Source organism: Grammomys surdaster, unplaced genomic scaffold (genome assembly GCF_004785775.1).
Source record: "Grammomys surdaster isolate TR1022 unplaced genomic scaffold, NIH_TR_1.0 343, whole genome shotgun sequence".
In the NCBI taxonomy this organism is placed as follows: domain Eukaryota; kingdom Metazoa; phylum Chordata; class Mammalia; order Rodentia; family Muridae; genus Grammomys; species Grammomys surdaster.
The window spans coordinates 1,478,574-1,495,172 of NW_021604762.1; the positions used below are offsets into that span (position 1 = coordinate 1,478,574).

Consider the following 16,599-nt stretch of genomic DNA (forward strand, 5'->3'; position numbering starts at 1 on the left):
GGGAAGCTCTGCGTGGATGGATTTTGCTCACCATTGATGGACACACCAACAGCCAGTAAATCTCAGGGTCCAGGGCCAGCAACCAAATCATCAAGGATTGAGATGGAAGATGCAGAGACCCAGCCTTAGTGATGTCTCTCAGGAAGTCAAAAGCAGAGCCCAAGAAACCCCATTTGTCCACTTTTCAAGTCAATACAAGTGGAGAAACAGACTTACTAGCTAGTTCCTTCCTAGATTTGGAGGGAAATTCATCAAAGGGAACCTTGGTGCCTCTTGGGAATGCACTGGTGAATGGGGTGTTGTGAGCCTACATATTTTGTTTTTTTTTGTTTCTTTGTTTTTTTAGTTTATTTATTTTAATTTATTTTTAAATCAAATCGTATTTTTTACTTATTCACACAGGGGTTATAAACACAAAAAGGCAGGACATGGGGAAGGGGATGACACTGGAGCATGGGTGTTCAGAGGGAGTACAGATATCTTTCAGAACAGGGTACTGGCTGGGTGAAGGTTCAGGGGACAGGTCACTATGACTCTGCCTATGACTCGCTTGTCCTTATCTAAGTTGGTATTGTCTGCCAAGGCTACCTATTTACAAGGTCTATGACTACTCAGGCTGGTAAATTTCCACAAAAGCTGCCTGTTTACAATAGCTTATAGCCATCTGTTTCAATATTTTTCCACAGAGACCCAAGACTTAGTGTTAGCATACATGTATGACAGGTCTATTGCCGATTTTAGGCCTATGGCTGATTTTAGGCCTTCAGTGTATAAGCTGGGCTGTGAGCTTACATTTTTATATATTCTGCAGACATTAACTTTTGCAGACCAGGACTGGTTTGTCTGTAGAGAAGCTATTCCATGGTCAGTGTAAGTCTTAAAGTCCAGGCCAACTAAGTTATCCATCCTTATGGGTCTGTCCCTCATCAGGGGCACCCTTTATACCTCAATCTAGCACCCATCTCTCTGTATCTAGTCCTCTTAATAGAGGGAAGCCTTTTTATGAGTTGTGAGGTTCAAAGACAGAGACCTGAGTCACCTCATGGCCTTCCACAGCAATGTAACAGTCACTGGTGTCCCTGCTATTGTGGCTCAGGTTTCCCGGAAGAAAGAAATCCACTTCCTACCTTCTGCACGGAGGACTTGGATGTAGTGAGGGACAGGGGTTATAAACCTGTACACACATGCTTCTATTTTGGTTATTTACCTACCCTGCCCCACTGTGATGATGATGATGACAACAACGACAACATCGTCAACAATAATACGTTGCTCTTAACATTGAGAGCCCATTGACCTTAGATATCTATGGTCTGAAAAGCTGATGGTGAAAGTCAGGGCAGTATAAACATATGGAAACATGAGTGATGTGATTGTGTGTGTGTGTGTGTGTGTGAACCCTCCTCTTTCTTTCCATTGTGCCTGCTCAGCCAAGTTCTGGAAAAGGGCAGGAAATAACAGAAACAGCCTAGAGCAAATCCAACCAGAGAAAATAGAAAGCCAAGGAAAACACCTGTCTCAGCTATTGATCAACTCAAAGGTTATCAGAGAAGAGACAGAGTATTAGGAAAATATCGCTTTGCTTTGACATTTCTTTCTCTGAAATTAGGCTTCTATTCATCCCAGAAAAGAATAAATTTAAAGACCAAATGCTCCTTAGGAGCCTCCTGTCCTCTCAGGTGGGCCAACCATCTGTCTTCATTCAGGTTTCCTCACAAGGAAAGCCTTCTCTTTTACGTACCTGCTCTGAGGCAGCTCACCAATGACTGTGTAGTTCCACCATCTGCACCAGACACCAGGGCTTCTCAAATACAATTTATTTTAATGAATCTATTTATTTCTGCCCAGACTTCTTCTAAAAAGAAGTTAAGGCGGCTCAGAGATACACAAAGCTTGATAAGATGAGACAGACAGATAGAGGGTAAGAAAGATAGGCCAAAGGCATAGGTTGTAGAGTTGAGTATCTACAGACACACATGTTTGCTTACCAAGGGGATGTCTCTGCTTTAAGTTAACCATTCTTTTGATTAAAACAATCATTTGTATGCCTTTTCTATTATTTGTTTTATGGTTGAGTTTTTATTTCACAAAAATTCTGGAGGTTAGAATTTGGTCCCTTAGCAAGGGGAATGTTTTGTACTTCTGCCAGGTGACGCCTTCCTATCTGGGATTTCTATCAGCTGAAAGAGAGGATGCAAACCTGGTTAGTTTTAGAATGTCTAAAACGTAGGAGGAAACAAATTACTTAGAGGACACATGTCTAAAACTAAGCCAGATTGGAGTTTCTTCTGTGGTTTCTCACAAAAAGAGGACTGGCTGAATCTAAGCTCCGGGATGGCTTTCTGTTGGTGTAGCAGTCACTGGGTATGCAAACTTTCCCAGGTATGGCCTGACCCTCAGTTATACGAACTTAATACCTGGCAGAATACCTCTTCGTTTTAGCCCTTGCTCCCTCTGTTTACAAGGGTTTCCAGCCACTGTTGAAAACTATTACAATAACATCCACTTTGCTCCCCTGATCTCCTAAGCCTTTTACATGTGCTAACCTGTTCAGTCCTCCTCTCTATGGGCTAGGCTAGATACAGCTAATAGTATCTCCACTTTTCAGGTAAGGAAACCGATGCCCCAAGAGGTCCATTAGCTGCCTAGACAAATGGTGCAGTCAGTCAGAATGGAACAACCTGTCTCAGATCCAAGTCACTGATCAAGAGTACACTCTGCTATTGCTTGTATGGAGGAATCCTACATGTATTTCTTGGCCCTGGGAGAATACGACCCATATGTTAAAGAACATGCCACCAGACCTCAAGGCCTCATACTCGAGAGAATACAGCTTCAGGTATCACTTGAGTAGTGGCTTTGTTGTAACTTACTGAATGATATTGATGTCTTAGTGAAATTATGTAAATAAATTTTTTGATGCTTTCCAGTGTTCAAAATGTATCATAAGAACTTGGTATTTTGGGGAGAAAAAACAAAAGATTTTAAACAAAGACTTTGTAAATTCCATCACTCTTCTCTATTATAAGAAATATATTTCTGAGTTTGCTTAAATCAAGGTCCCACTGCAAAATGTTTGGTATAGCTAAGTATGGGTATTTAAGGTAAGACTCTGCTGATGGAGCTTCACCATGTAGGTGGATACAATGTGCCTGGGACAGGGCAGAAACAGTTCTCCTGTCTTCCCACAGAAACATAACCAGAGCAGCTCCCCCAGCTACTTTCTTAATCTGATTTGATTCATCTAGAAGTGACCCAGGGATGGGAGTGGGAGTCAGGCACCTAGAGGAATCTGGACACTTGCCTCACAAGGAGAGTTCTTCATTGGTGCAGGGAATGTGGCACTGGTCACTGTTGCACTTTCAGAAGCAGGGACGTCAGTGGTGCTGAGCATCAGGGCATGGCCTGGGGGAGAGAAAGAGTCACACATGTATTATCACTATGCACGGAGGGGCATAGTTAGTGGACTGTGCAGAGTTCTGCTTTAAGTCGTCTTTGCGGATGTTGGTTTCTTGTCTACAGTGGATAAGGAAGCCCATTCATGATTGTCACCAAACCCTGGCTCATTCTAAGTCCTTTACTCCAAACTGCCTAGGAGGTTCCATAACTCTGTATCTGGCTACTCCATGCTCAAGGTTATCAGCTTCATCCCAGGAGCAGCTAGAAGTAGACTGGACTCTCCTGACCCACCTCATGGATAGTCATGGCAGCACTTGCCTTCCAATACTCTCATGACCTTCCCTTTCTTCACCCTTATCCAGAGCCCAGGTCATCCTGGGCTCCACGTGCTTCCAGACGAGACTAATTTCTTGTCTTTCCTCAGTTTCACTTGGCCTGAAAAATCGATGCTGGTTTTCAGCTACTTTCTCATCAAAGCTCCGTATCTTAATAACTAAAGTGACCCTGAGATTGGACATGTTCAATAATCTAGAGCTCAAGAAGAGACAAAGAGGAGGTTGGGTGTGAGCATCCCAAGCATGCCTTTAGCAGAATACTGCGTGCGAGGAGATGCCTTGTTGTGCTGGGTTGGGGTCCTATGTCTCTTATCAGTCTGCTTAGACACTAGGGTGGACAGCAGGGAGAAGGGAAGAGAGGAAGTACCTTGGTGGCCTTGGGGATGGGCATCCTTTAGGGTCCTCACTTGCCACTGGGGCATATGCGGTAAGAGTAGACTTTGGGTCCAGCCACAGAAGCCATTTTCAAAGTTACAGTAAAACCCAGCGGGAAGTTTACCTGTGGAGAGATCACAGGGCATCATCATTATCAGTACACTAATGGCAACCCATGCCCTCAGCAAGGCAAGTTAGCCAGGGATGACCGGATTATTCTCATCAATGGTGGTCACCCAGTGAAAAGATTGACCTTCCCCACAACTGTGTGTTTGTATGCGCGCACATGTGTGTGTGTGTGTGAGTGCGTGTGTTGGTTAGTGATTCTATGATGCTTCACTTAAAGTGAAATGGTAATAAATTCACAGCTCAGTCTTGAATACAACAAAGGAGAGGCTCAGAAATGCTCAAATTCAAACAGCCTACAGTCATCCCACTGGGACTAGAACTCATATTGTCTCCTCAATTCTGTCCTCTTAATTCTGATCCTCTAAGGACATGGTTGAAGAGAGGGCAACGTATAGCTCGAGGGCTGACATCTGTAATGGTGGACGCGATGACTCTTGTTATTGTGTGGTAGTGGCGGAGGGAGTTCTAGCTGGGAGGAGCTGAGTCTCTCATATCACCCCTCGGCACAGACATATTGTTCACATTTTTCTCCTGGCTCTGTTTGGCTGGCGGTGAAGTGAAGCCATGAGCTGAGTTCTGAGCAGTTTGTTAGATGAGTAGAAGTTGGGTGTGTCTCATACTGGTTTTACTCTGAGACTCTTCAGTCTCCCTTCGTTTGCTGTATTAGGGATCTTTTGTTCCCTAGTGGGCTTCAGCCAGCCTGGATCCTTGTGGAGCTGAGGCCCCGCCCACCTCAGTGCTGTAAATACAGATTTAAGCTGCTGATATTTGGGGATGTTTCACTACTGTGCCATCACCTGGGCAATCACCTTAAACAATCCGGGCTACAATGGTCTCTATATCATCTAAAGATTCGGCAGCAAGGGGTCTGGGATCCTCAGCTGCAAGGGAGGCCATAACCCTTTCTTTTTTATCGGTGTTCTATGCTCTACATTTCCCAGGTATCCCCAGAAAGGGAAGGAAAGAGAACCCACTTCCTCCAGCTTCCTTTGAGAAGGATTGGCTCTAGGTAGGTTCTCAGCCAGGAGAGCTGGTGGCATGTTCTCTACTAGGCTTTTCCTACAGTCGCCCACCCGCAGCAGCTCCAGGCCTGGCTATGAGGAAGCAGCAGATTTCTGTCTCCACATGGGAGAGGAGCTCTCTAAGAGGCCCACCGCTCTGCATGTCCTTCCTGTGTCTCAGCCTTCTTGGCAGTGGCAGCGGATGAGGGCCCTCGTGCTTCCTGGCTGTGACAGCACCGCAGTGAATTATTACTCATTCCCCCCCCCACCCCCCGATTCTCTGTGCATTTCACACAGAGGCAGAATTATAAATTAAAACAGGCTGTCACTGACTCTAAGCATCTCTTCCCATTTATACCCCCCTGAAGAAATCATTTTCCCCCCAAGCCCTGCTTGTTCTTCTGATTAAAAATCCAAAAGCTAAGGAGATCTTTCTGTTTTATTTTTTACTCCCACCCTCAAGGGATCCCATATCCAAGTTGTGCACAGAAACCAACTGGCGTCTAGAAGTGACCTTCTAGGAAGGTGCTTCACAGGGATGCTTTAAAAGCCAAGGATAGGCTGGTGGGAGGAGTCAGGGGAGAGCAAGGGCTTAGCATACCCTGCCCCCAACCCTTTCTGGTGCTGGCACAACATTAGTAGGCAAACCTAGGAGCTCAAGGCTCAGCCTTTCCTTTCTGCTGGGCTCCCCTGGGTCAGTAGGTCAGTCGCTTCCTTTCTTAGACCCCTCATTACTTCTGTAGAGTCAGTTTCTATTTGATAGGGTTGGTTTTAGGATAAGATAAAGGAAGAAGGTGGCCATGGATAATACCATGACCACCTACACCTACATCAGGGAAGTCATTGCAGAAGGAGGATGAAGGAGCCAGCAGCACCCTGGAGTGTGGGGTAGGGACAGGTCCTTCCTATCCTTCAGGAAGGGCCTCCCAGAGCTGCTTAGGGGAAGTCCTAGTTCTTTTTGTCTGAATAAAAGGAAAGAAGACAGGAAGGAAAACAACGCAGGTCAATGGCAGGTTTATGTGACAGATAAACCTTGAAGGGAAGAAGGGGAGCCCAGAGGATGTCCATCTTTTAAAGCACATCAGGGCAGTGTGTAAGAAGGCACTCTGGAAGAAGCTGGCAGGGGTGTGTGTCAAAACAAACACCCCTGATGGATTCTGCTGAAGTTTGGAAATCATTGCTGAAGCTAGTTGCTGAGCAAAAGGCTGGCCCATAAGGCTGAATCTATTGGCATCCAGCCTTTGATTGGCAGCTCTTCTCACCCAGCCCAGGCACCTACTGAGTACATGGTCCACTGTAGGACATTACTATCTAAGTGTTGAAGGAAAGGAAACAGGTGTGCTCCTTAATTTGTTGTCACTGAAAATGGGCTCCAGGGACCGGGGACCCCTCTGTGGTCTGTGAAATTAGAAGCATGGGTTTCCTGGGCTCCACCCAGCCTGCTGGTTAGACACTATCTTTTAGCTAGCTCTCCAGGGAATGCATCCCTGGCTACAGCATGTTGGAAAGGTGTCGGTTTCACAGAGTCCCCCTTCTTGGGCTGTGGCCAGACTTCTCATCGGCTAGATGGCAAATGGAGTTGCACTGGGGGGGGGGAGGTCAATCAATTCCACCACATTTGGCAATTATGACACCTGATTCCACTCTAAGAGAGACAAATGGGTAGAGTCACAGGGACGTGACCCCAGCCACAGTTGCGGAAGCTGCCAAGTGTAAACGGCAGGCCAAATGACACTTCTTTTCCCTTCCCTTGTGACAACTCTGTTAACATTTTTGATAAATACGTGTTATACATTTTCTTGAAAATATGGAGTCATGGGAGAAATGTTAGAGGAAATGCATCAAAATATTATGGTTATCTCGGAATGTCTAGGAGAGAGGGTTATGGGCAATAGTATTTTCTCCTGTGTATTTTTCTAGATCTTCCCAGTATTTTACAACCAAAATGTTTTATTTTACAATAAAGAAATAAACTTTAAAAAAAAAACTGGTTTTGCCTGGAAGGAAGCACATACCCACAAAACAGATGAGATTGTTGGGTACCTGGAGGGGGAGGGGAAGTAATCTACCTGCATAGCTAGTGAGTTGGTGAAGGGAATGGAGTCCCCTTCCAGGGGAGGCACATGTTGTGGAGGCTGGGGTATTGACAAATACTCTCCACTGGGTATACACCTGGGTATATATACACTGGGTATACACTGGGTATACACCTGGGTATATATACACTGGGTATACACTGGGTATACACCTGGGAATATATACACTGGGTATACACTGGGTATACACCTGGGAATATATACACTGGGTATACACTGGGTATACACCTGGGTATATATACACTGGGTATACACCTGGGTATATATACACTGGGTATAAACTGGGTATACACCTGGGTATATATACACTGGGTATATACTTTGGTGTTGCTTTTAATCTGAAAAGCAGGCGCATGGACAGGGGGGATTGAATCACAGATAGGAAAACTTGAGAACTCTCTTGCATTATAGAAAGGTGATGGTAGAATCCTGGACCTCTGTGGTTCTTCACAGCCTCCTTTGTTCAAGGAGAGTCTCTAGCAAGTGAGGTTTAGTGCTGAGCAAAGCCCACGCTGCTCATGCAACAGGTGGGTGTGGCCTGCTGTGTCCCAGAACACAAGGTGGGCTCTGAAGTCAGGCTGAGGCTGAACCGATGCTCAAGCTCGGATGATTGCTTAGCTTCCTGCTCTCTATGACCACGGAATAGGTTCATCTTGGGAGAGAGTACCTGGCACAGAGCATCTGCTCCTGTCGGCTGCTGTTACCATAATACTGATGGCTTCCAGCACAACAGTATTACAGGGAAAACAGTGGAAGTGCCAGAAGGAATAAGGCCATAAGCAAGAGGAAGGATATCTGCTAAGACCTTTGCCAAGAGATGGTGGAAAGATTGGACTAATTCTCTGAATTAAGCCTTCCCCCCTAGCAACTGGCTTCTGGTTTCTGCAGCACATGTGAGTGTTCTCCAGGGTAGAGCTGTCCCTCTGACAGCTGGTTGGAGCAGCTTTTCAAACATGGCTGAAAAGGCCACTGGGCCCAGTGCTCCTGACCTTGGTACCCAAGCCTGGCTGTCCTGAAGCTGAGGGCTGCTTCCAGAAATCCACGATGACAAGCCATGGAGAAGTGGGAGATGCCCCAAACCACTGTAACCGGCCAAACCCTGAGGTCTCTGAGCTTCTAATCACAGCTCTGTTCCCGACATACTGTGTGACCCTGACCAAATCAATTCCCTTCCCCTGCCTTCATCTTCCCCACTGAAAATCAGGGCATGGCCTGCCTAACCTGTGTCCCAGCTGGGAAGTGAGTCTCAAAAAAAACCTTTTAAAAGGCACTTGCAGAATTACGGAGCTTAGCAGCGCTGCGGGAAATGCCGCAGGCACAAATAACTACATGTCTGCATATAGACTGCTGCCCAGGCCACTGTGAGCAGGTTAGGCAAGGTGTTGCTCTGAGGATGCTGAGAAGAACTGGGAACAAAGAATGTGGGGGCAAGCAAAGTGCCACCCCGCAACTCTTCATGGTGTCTTAAATGAAAATACGCCACAGGGCTGGGGATGGAGCTCACTTGGCAGAGTGCTTGATTAATATACATGAAGTCCGGGGTCCCCATACAACTGGGCATTGTAGTTCAGGCCTTGGCTACACAGCAAGTTGGACACCAGCCTAGGATACCAAAACCCTGTCTCAAAACTTCCTAACTCTATTATCGTTGGATACCTCACTTGATGTCTTTCTATGAAAATAAGATTTATTTTGAAATAAAAAATGTGTATCTATTGCTTTACTTTGATAGATTTATATAAACCTCTTTTAATTTCCATGGAGTCCAGATGACCTGGGGTACAATTTTCAGCTTTTCAAGGTATTTAGCAAAATTCCTCAGAGGTCACTGGTGTCTGGGGCCTGTGTGTTTGAGCCACTGGTCTGGGTCCCATCATAGTCCAGCACGACCGCCTCCCCTTCACTAACCTTCAAGGGGCCATGCACTGCTTCCTTCGTTAAACTTGCCTTGGGCTTTTGCTGGTGTGCATCTTAAATCCTTGTCATTTGCCTATACCCTAGGATTTAGCACATTTTCTAGCTCACTACAGGTGCTCTGTAAGTATCTGTGGTTTCCTTGGCAAAAACCCTTTCAAGTGGAGCAGTCGTTGGTGGGGAGCCTGGGCTGCCCACATGCCAGTGTGGCCTCAGCAACACGTTTTTCTTTATGGTGCTCAAGTTTCCCAACTCAGCCAATCATTTTAGCCACTAATCAGCGAGCGCTCATCCCATGCCAAGAATCAGGAGAGATACTGGCACTAATAAGAGTACCAGACCCATCTGTGCACAGAGAGGAAGCGAGACCTGGAAACCACCTCCATAACACATAATTGACACATATCTCCTAGGATGGTTAAAAAAAAAGATGGTAATATTAAGTGTTAGCAAAGAGAAAAAAATCGTTTGTATATTACAGGTGGACACATAAAATGATGGAGCTACGTTCAAAGAAATGCTGACGCTTGCCCAATATATTACATGTGGAGTTGCTGTGTGAACCAGGAATTCTATCCGAGGTGCATGCTGAGAGAAGCAAACCCTTATCTGTGCATGAACTGAGATGTGAATATTCATAGCAGTATTATGTACAATAGGGCCGAACTGAAAATAACAAAATGGCCACGAATTAATGAATAGATGGGAAAACTGTAGCATATTCATAGAATGAAACATTATTCTGCAATTTAAAAATGCAGATTTGGTATGTGCCATGCTGTAGGTGAACCTCAAAGCTACCAAGACAATTGAAGAAATTAATAAAAAATATAACCATGCATATTATATGATTTAGCTTATATGCAATGCCCAGAGAGGTGCATCTGCACAAACAGAGACATTAATGGTTAGGGGCAGTGGCAGAAGGGTGCAAGAAAAATGCAGAGATTGCAAGGCATCTTTTAGGCGGCATGGTAGAATGTTCTAAAATTCAACCATAGTAGTGGTTGCACAGCCCTGTAACTATGTTAATGAAGTGGAATGCATACTTTATTTTGAGGGAGTTACATGGTGTGTGGTCTGCGTTATAAAACAATCACTAAGTTTTGGAAATGATTATATTATGAGTGGATGCACTCAGCTGAGTAGGAAGGGTACAGAAGACAAAGAACAAGCCGTGCTCCTTGGAGATGGTGAGAGAAGGGCTCTTGGAAGAATAGACTGTCGAAGAGAGTCTTCAAGGAGTAGCTGGGACTTAAGACGTGTGCTTGCTTGAGACCACTCAAGCAAAGCCAGGGAGCTACCATGGAGACACGAAGTGGCTTGATATGGCTGCAGCTGTGGTGCCCAGAAGACGGGGAGGAAGAGTGAGCACAGTGAAGGCACTGTGTGTACAGAGAGTTCTAATGTCACACCACAGGGGTAGGCTCCGTCCCGCTCATTTTCTCTGGGCTTGAGGATGCCAAGAGCAGAGCTTAAAAGATATTATTTATTTTTTAAACTGTGCATCTGTGTGTGTTTGCTTGTATGTATGTGTATCATGGGCATGCAGGCACCTACAGAGTCTGGAAGAGGGATCCCCAGAAACTGGAGTTACAGGCAGTTGGAAGCCATATGTAAGTGTGGGTGTTGGGAACTGAACCCTGGTCCTCACCGTAAGTTCAGTAAGTGCTCTTAAACACTGAGTCATCACTAAAGCCCCTTATTTGTGACCACAGACCTGGAGGTCTGTGTTGTCTCTGAACCTCACATCTTAGCTCTACATTTGAGGAATTGTGTTGCCAAGAGAGTAATCATAAGAGCCACTGAGTGTTATGGAGGTGACCGAGGCTTGCATGCATGGGGAGACGGGCTAGGAGGGGGCACGGGTGGTTAGGATTGAGCAGGATTGATACTCCCCCCCCCCTACTTACTGCATAGCTGGCCCTCATCTTCTCCTTGGGCACAGTCCTGGTGGAAGTCACAGGCTTGGCCGAGCTGGAGGACTGTCCCATTCCAACAGGTAAAGGAACTCTGCAAGGCCATCTTGGAGCCCGGGGATGTTCCTAGAGGGCACACAGACACACATGTCCCTGGTTAGTTGGGGTTGTCAAAGGCATTGGCTGGTCTTGTGGGAACACTGCTTCACTGCATCCCAAGACTTGATCCCTGCATCTCCACCTGGCCACGCTCAAGGCCAACGGAAGCACCAAAGCCCCTCATACATATTCATAGTCTACTCAGGATCTCAGACTACCAATGGGGTGAGGGTTGGCCCATATTCTCTGAGCATTGTGGGATCCTGGAATCCATGATTTTTGTGGTGCAGAACCTCCTGGTAGAGGCCCTGCCCCACTCGGCTCCACCTTACTCTAGAATTTGGGCATCTACCAGGTTTACTTGGTCCAGTATCACCTTTCCAGGCTCTGATGTCAGATCTTATTACTGGAGGCAATTACTGAGCAAATTCAAAGAGTACAGGCATATTCCGCTGTGAAAAGCAACACAAGCTTATACTGCTGTGGGAGATGGACCTGACTCCTCTGTGATTGGCTAGGCTGACAATGTCCCTTCTCTATCTGGACATTGTCTCTTCTATGAAAGGATAGATTTTGACTACATTACTAAGATGCACTCCAACTCCCAAATCCTTAGAGGAATCACATTTTTTGGAAAGGAAGGGAGGGCTGTGTCTTACAATGAGCATGCTAGCAGTTATTAGTTCCTGACTCATCAGTGAAGCATCATGATAACTAAGCATGCTGTTGCCACTTGAGTCTCTGCAAGCCTGAGAGATCAAGGCTGTGAGGAGAAGGAACAGGCTGGCTTGGCATCATCTCCCTTGCTTAATGGAGGGAAGGAAAGGTCTGGCCTGTGCTTTCTGATGCTTAGCTCTTGTGTGGGAAGCTCTGGTCCCAGTGGAGATGAGCACTGTGGTCCACTTGGGGCTTAGCTTCTACTCCTCACCATGGCAACTGCCTTTCCAGGCTTCCCATGCCATCCATCCTCACATCTTTGTGCTCCAGATGGCCCTGGTTCCATTTTTGTGCTCCCGAGCCCTGGTTCCTAGCCTCTCTGAGCCTCCTAGCCTCTCAGTGAGTTTCTAAAATTTTGTCTGAGAAGCAATAGTAAATTGGCTGTAATGTATACTATCCCCAGACAGATGATCTTTAATATCTAGAGTTCTGTGATTTTCTTAGTTCACTGGGGGTGCTCCCTATGGCATGGAAATCAATGCCACACCAGTCCTTTCAATACTTTCAGAACTCTTCCACCTACCTTGGCACACTGAGCTCTATGAATCATCTATGCAGGTCTTAACGGTGCCTATCTCAATTTCCCAAGTAAAGAAACTGAGTTCTGAGAGGTTTGGAGAGTAGCCTAAGGTCTCATAGCCAACATATGAGGCTGAAATGCATTCTACCGAAAGGCTGTTCTCTGCATGTCATGGAAAGGATTGCTGGGGGTGACCTGAGCATCCAGCTGCAGGCCAGTCCAAGTAAAGATAGCTCTGTGAGGATAGATGATGCAGGTGCTATGGTAGAACTCTTGTCCCCAAATTCAGATATCCTCTCCTGGAGGGAACAGAAAGCTTCCTAAGATTCAGGAAGCTCAGCAAAAATTTAACATTCACAGGGTCTGTCTACACAAACAACAATGGCTATAGATAAGAAACCCTTCAGTGTTGCTGCCTGCAGGGCGGGCAGGAGCTTCAGGGTTCCTGTTTAATTACCCATGTTGAGGTGGGAATTTTAGTGATGCGATTGCCTTCAATTCACCCGTGCTCCTGTAAGTAGCTGCAGTAAACTCATCCATCCATCAAGCTGGACTTAGGGGCAGTTGTTTCTTATGTATGTCACCAGAGCTCTCTCTGGGATGACTAGAAATCCACATTTGCCCAGGAAAAGCCACACAACAGATGGTCGATTGGCATGCTCACACTGGCCTCCAGCCTGACTGGGCTTGCTCTATAACTTCTGGCCTTAGGAGAACAGGCCTGATGTCCTTCCAGGAAATCAAATCTGGGCTCCTTAATCTGTTCCTTAAGGTCCCAGGATGGGGACGTAATCATTTTTTCTATCTTATCTCCTTTCACTTCTCTTCATGTGCCCAGGGTCATGTGATAGTGCACTCATAATGTGTTACCCATTGCTCAGGTACAGCGCACAAACCTCACCTGTGTCCCTAATACCTTCTTCCCAGAATGCACATGACTGGGCCTCAGAACTCACAAGCAAATTTTTATCATCTCCATGAAACTGTCTGAGCTGCTGGCCATTCTCCAGCTCTTCCCAGACTCAGCCTCTAGGAGAGTTCATGGGCACCTTTGTTCAGGGGTTATTTCTAGAACACATTGATTGAAATAATTGTCCCCAAGTCCCCAGAACCTAAGGACTATGAATGCTACTTTCTGAGGTAAAGAGGAGCTTTACTTGGCTGGTTATAATTAAACCTTTTAGGTAGATTGATCCTCCTGGATTATTCAGGGAGTCCCAGTGGAATCCCCAGGGTCCTTATCAGAGAGAAACAAGAGAGGAGATAAGAAACGGAGCTGTACTGGCGGCTCTCAGATCATGGAGGCAAGGGACCATGCTCTCCCCTGCTCTTGGAAACAGGCTCTTCCAGAGAGCAAAGCCTGTAAGGCACTGAGGGTACACAGAACTGGTGCTAACTGGTTCTTTCAAACACCTCTCATCCAGGAATAGCTTTGGGACTTCACAAATACCTGCCTCAGTTAAGTCTAGTTAGATGATGCTAGGTGATCCTAGACCCAGTTCTATGGGTAGTACCCTCCCCTCTCTCTCTCTCTCTCCCCACCCCCCAGGACCTCAGAAGGACAAACTCTGCCCTCCTCGCTGTGTCCTTAGAGAATAAACTCTTCAATTAAAACTCAATCATTTTTGACTCTGTGTATCTCTCTTGCTGGGTTCCTTGAGACCCCTCCTGCCCCCAAACCTAACAAGGGAAGCATGCATTTCAGAATGGGGGAGGGGGTGAAGATTACGACCCATGGACCACAAAAGGCCCCACAGAAGCTAGAAGAGGCAGGGAAATTGGTTCTCCAGAGGAAGCATCCCAGCTCAACAGCATGTTTCTAGAAACTTCCCAGTAAAGTCTCCAACTCAGACTGTTTTGCACGTGGCCAATGAAAGTGGTTTCAGACCTTGGCCCTCTGGAGCAGCAAGAAAATAAATTCGTGTTGTTTGAAGCCATTAAGCTTCTAGTAGTTCATTACAGCAGGGACAGGACATTAATATGCAGTCTAAAACTGACTCTAGCAGGAATCACTGGCTTTATCAGCCAAGGCCTTGGCCTGCTGGAGCCCATCATGGCTTGAGTGGATGTCTCTGCTTTAAATTGCGTCTGGGATGAATGCCCAGAGGTCCTTGGTCTGGTCATCTCTCCCCTTTTCTTGCCCACAGAGGGAGAAGGAGGGAAGTTGTTCCTCTTTCCCTGTGCACAGGGTAAAGTTTCTTCTGGGGTTCTCGGGCCCTAAGCACACCATGCATTTTGCTGTGCAATGAAGCCCTTCCATCCTTTCCACAGCATGGCAGTTCCAAACACAGATCAAAACCCGGGATCAAAAACAAAAATCAAAAGCACATCAGAGCGTCAGTGCTCTCCAGGAAAGGTAAGGTGCGGAGCTTGTTTGATGGCTTTAATTCCATACACCAACTGAACCATCATGCTTTAGCTTAAATTCCAGATTTGTTTTGGAATTTGCACCTGTGTTAAACATTTGTTTTGATTAGAAGCGCAATGGTTTGGAGAGTTGGGATGTTGCAGGTTCAGAACCAAATGATCTTGGGCTACCTTAGCCCCTTAGTATAATTTATGGCCTACCCCTGTGAGTGACCTGACATCTAGGCAAGTCCTTTTTGAATAAACAAACAAACCTCTGTCGCCATTGGTCCACAGTCTAAGAATGTTACCTGATGACATTCAAGGCTGATAGCAGAGAGATTTACTCATTCTTTTTGTGAACTGTCTACCTGATGTTTCTGGATTTGAAAAGACTCTCGATTTATGATATTTTTGCCCTATTATATAAAAAAGCAACTGCTCCCATTTCAGGACATGGGATTTGAGGTAATTATATCCATGTTTCCAGGTTGTTGGTCATTGTATTTGGCTCCAGAATAAACTCTCTTGCTCATTCTCATTTGATGTGAGGGCCATGTTTATATTTGTATGTGGATAGCATCTTATTCTAAGTTAGGAGAGAAAATATTTCCTCAATAGTAGCTCTCAGGGAAGAGCCAGTCTCTCCTCCCAAAGCCCCAAAGCAGACGAGAGGTTATCTCTCCAAGGTACTGACTGGGGGAGTTTTGCAGGGGTGCTGAGAACTGAGCCCAGGAATCCAGGGCAAATGGGGGCCAATAGTCATCTGTGTTCTGACCTTCTGACAGATAGGACAGGACTGCATTATTTCTGGTACTATGTGGGAGGAAATGAGGAGTCTGGTGACATTGCCCGACCTCTTTACCCTCCTTCAGACAAAGGTCTAAATACAGTTTCTATTCTGTCTCCAAGCGCTGGCAAGTTTAACACTCAAACTATGTGTTAATGGTGTTAAAAAGGTGAAAATTTTATTCCACTCTGTTTAGACGTTTAGAGAAGAGAAAGATTATGAGGTTAGGGTGGAGCCCCCTTGCAATTGATTGGATTCTACTGGCTTCATTTAAAAAAAAAAGCGGGGATGAGGGGAGGGAGGGAAGAGACCAGGAAGAAACACATTTATACCCTGGCCATGATACAGCACAGCTGAAGAGAGGCCAAAGCCAGCACTCTGCTCTTTGGATTTCTAGCTGTGAGCTGTGAGCTGTGTAGAAGATCAGGGCATTTAGAATGATAAGAAAGGCTCTGGGCATGTGCTTGGTGACTTCATTTTCAAAGCATTCTCCCTTGGCTTTATCATAGGATATCCTTAGTCATAGCACAGATGGCTCTCACTTCAGCCTGCCACAGAAAACAAGAAAACTCAAGGGCTTTATAAAGCTTCCTTCAACTTAACGGGAACATTTTAAGCTCTGCCGTTTATGCATACTGGGCACCCACTGTGCATCTTTAAGGGCACGTGAGTGAGTGTTTCGCATACTGGATTTGTCTTATTGCCTCTTTGCAACTTTCCTTTATTTAAACTAGTCTGTTATCTGACGTTGGAAGCAAACAAAGAGAGCATCCAGGATCATACAACCCAGAGGCTTCCTCTCCCCCTTTTAAAAACTGCCTTGGCTAATTTACCTTGAGTTCTTTCTGTCTGTGATTTAGAAAGCGCTCATGGTCCCCTCACAGGTGTACAGGTCTTAAAATAATGATAGCGCCATCACAAACTTTTCCCAGGGCTTTAAACATTTCCCTCTCGAGTTC

The 16,599-nt window shown here is 45.9% G+C and overlaps 1 protein-coding gene across 1 annotated transcript in view; it reads right to left on the reverse strand.

The window, feature by feature from the left end:
* Positions 1-16,599, reverse strand: part of Alk (ALK receptor tyrosine kinase) — a 699,186-nt gene that overhangs the window by 116,416 nt on the left and 566,171 nt on the right. Inside the window, exons 6-8 of the mRNA XM_028778974.1 lie at positions 11,163-11,294; positions 4,102-4,233; positions 3,305-3,405 (exon numbers count right to left, since the gene is read on the reverse strand). Of these exons, the coding sequence (XP_028634807.1) occupies positions 3,305-3,405; positions 4,102-4,233; positions 11,163-11,294 (365 nt within the window). The remainder of the gene's footprint in view (positions 1-3,304; positions 3,406-4,101; positions 4,234-11,162; positions 11,295-16,599) is intronic.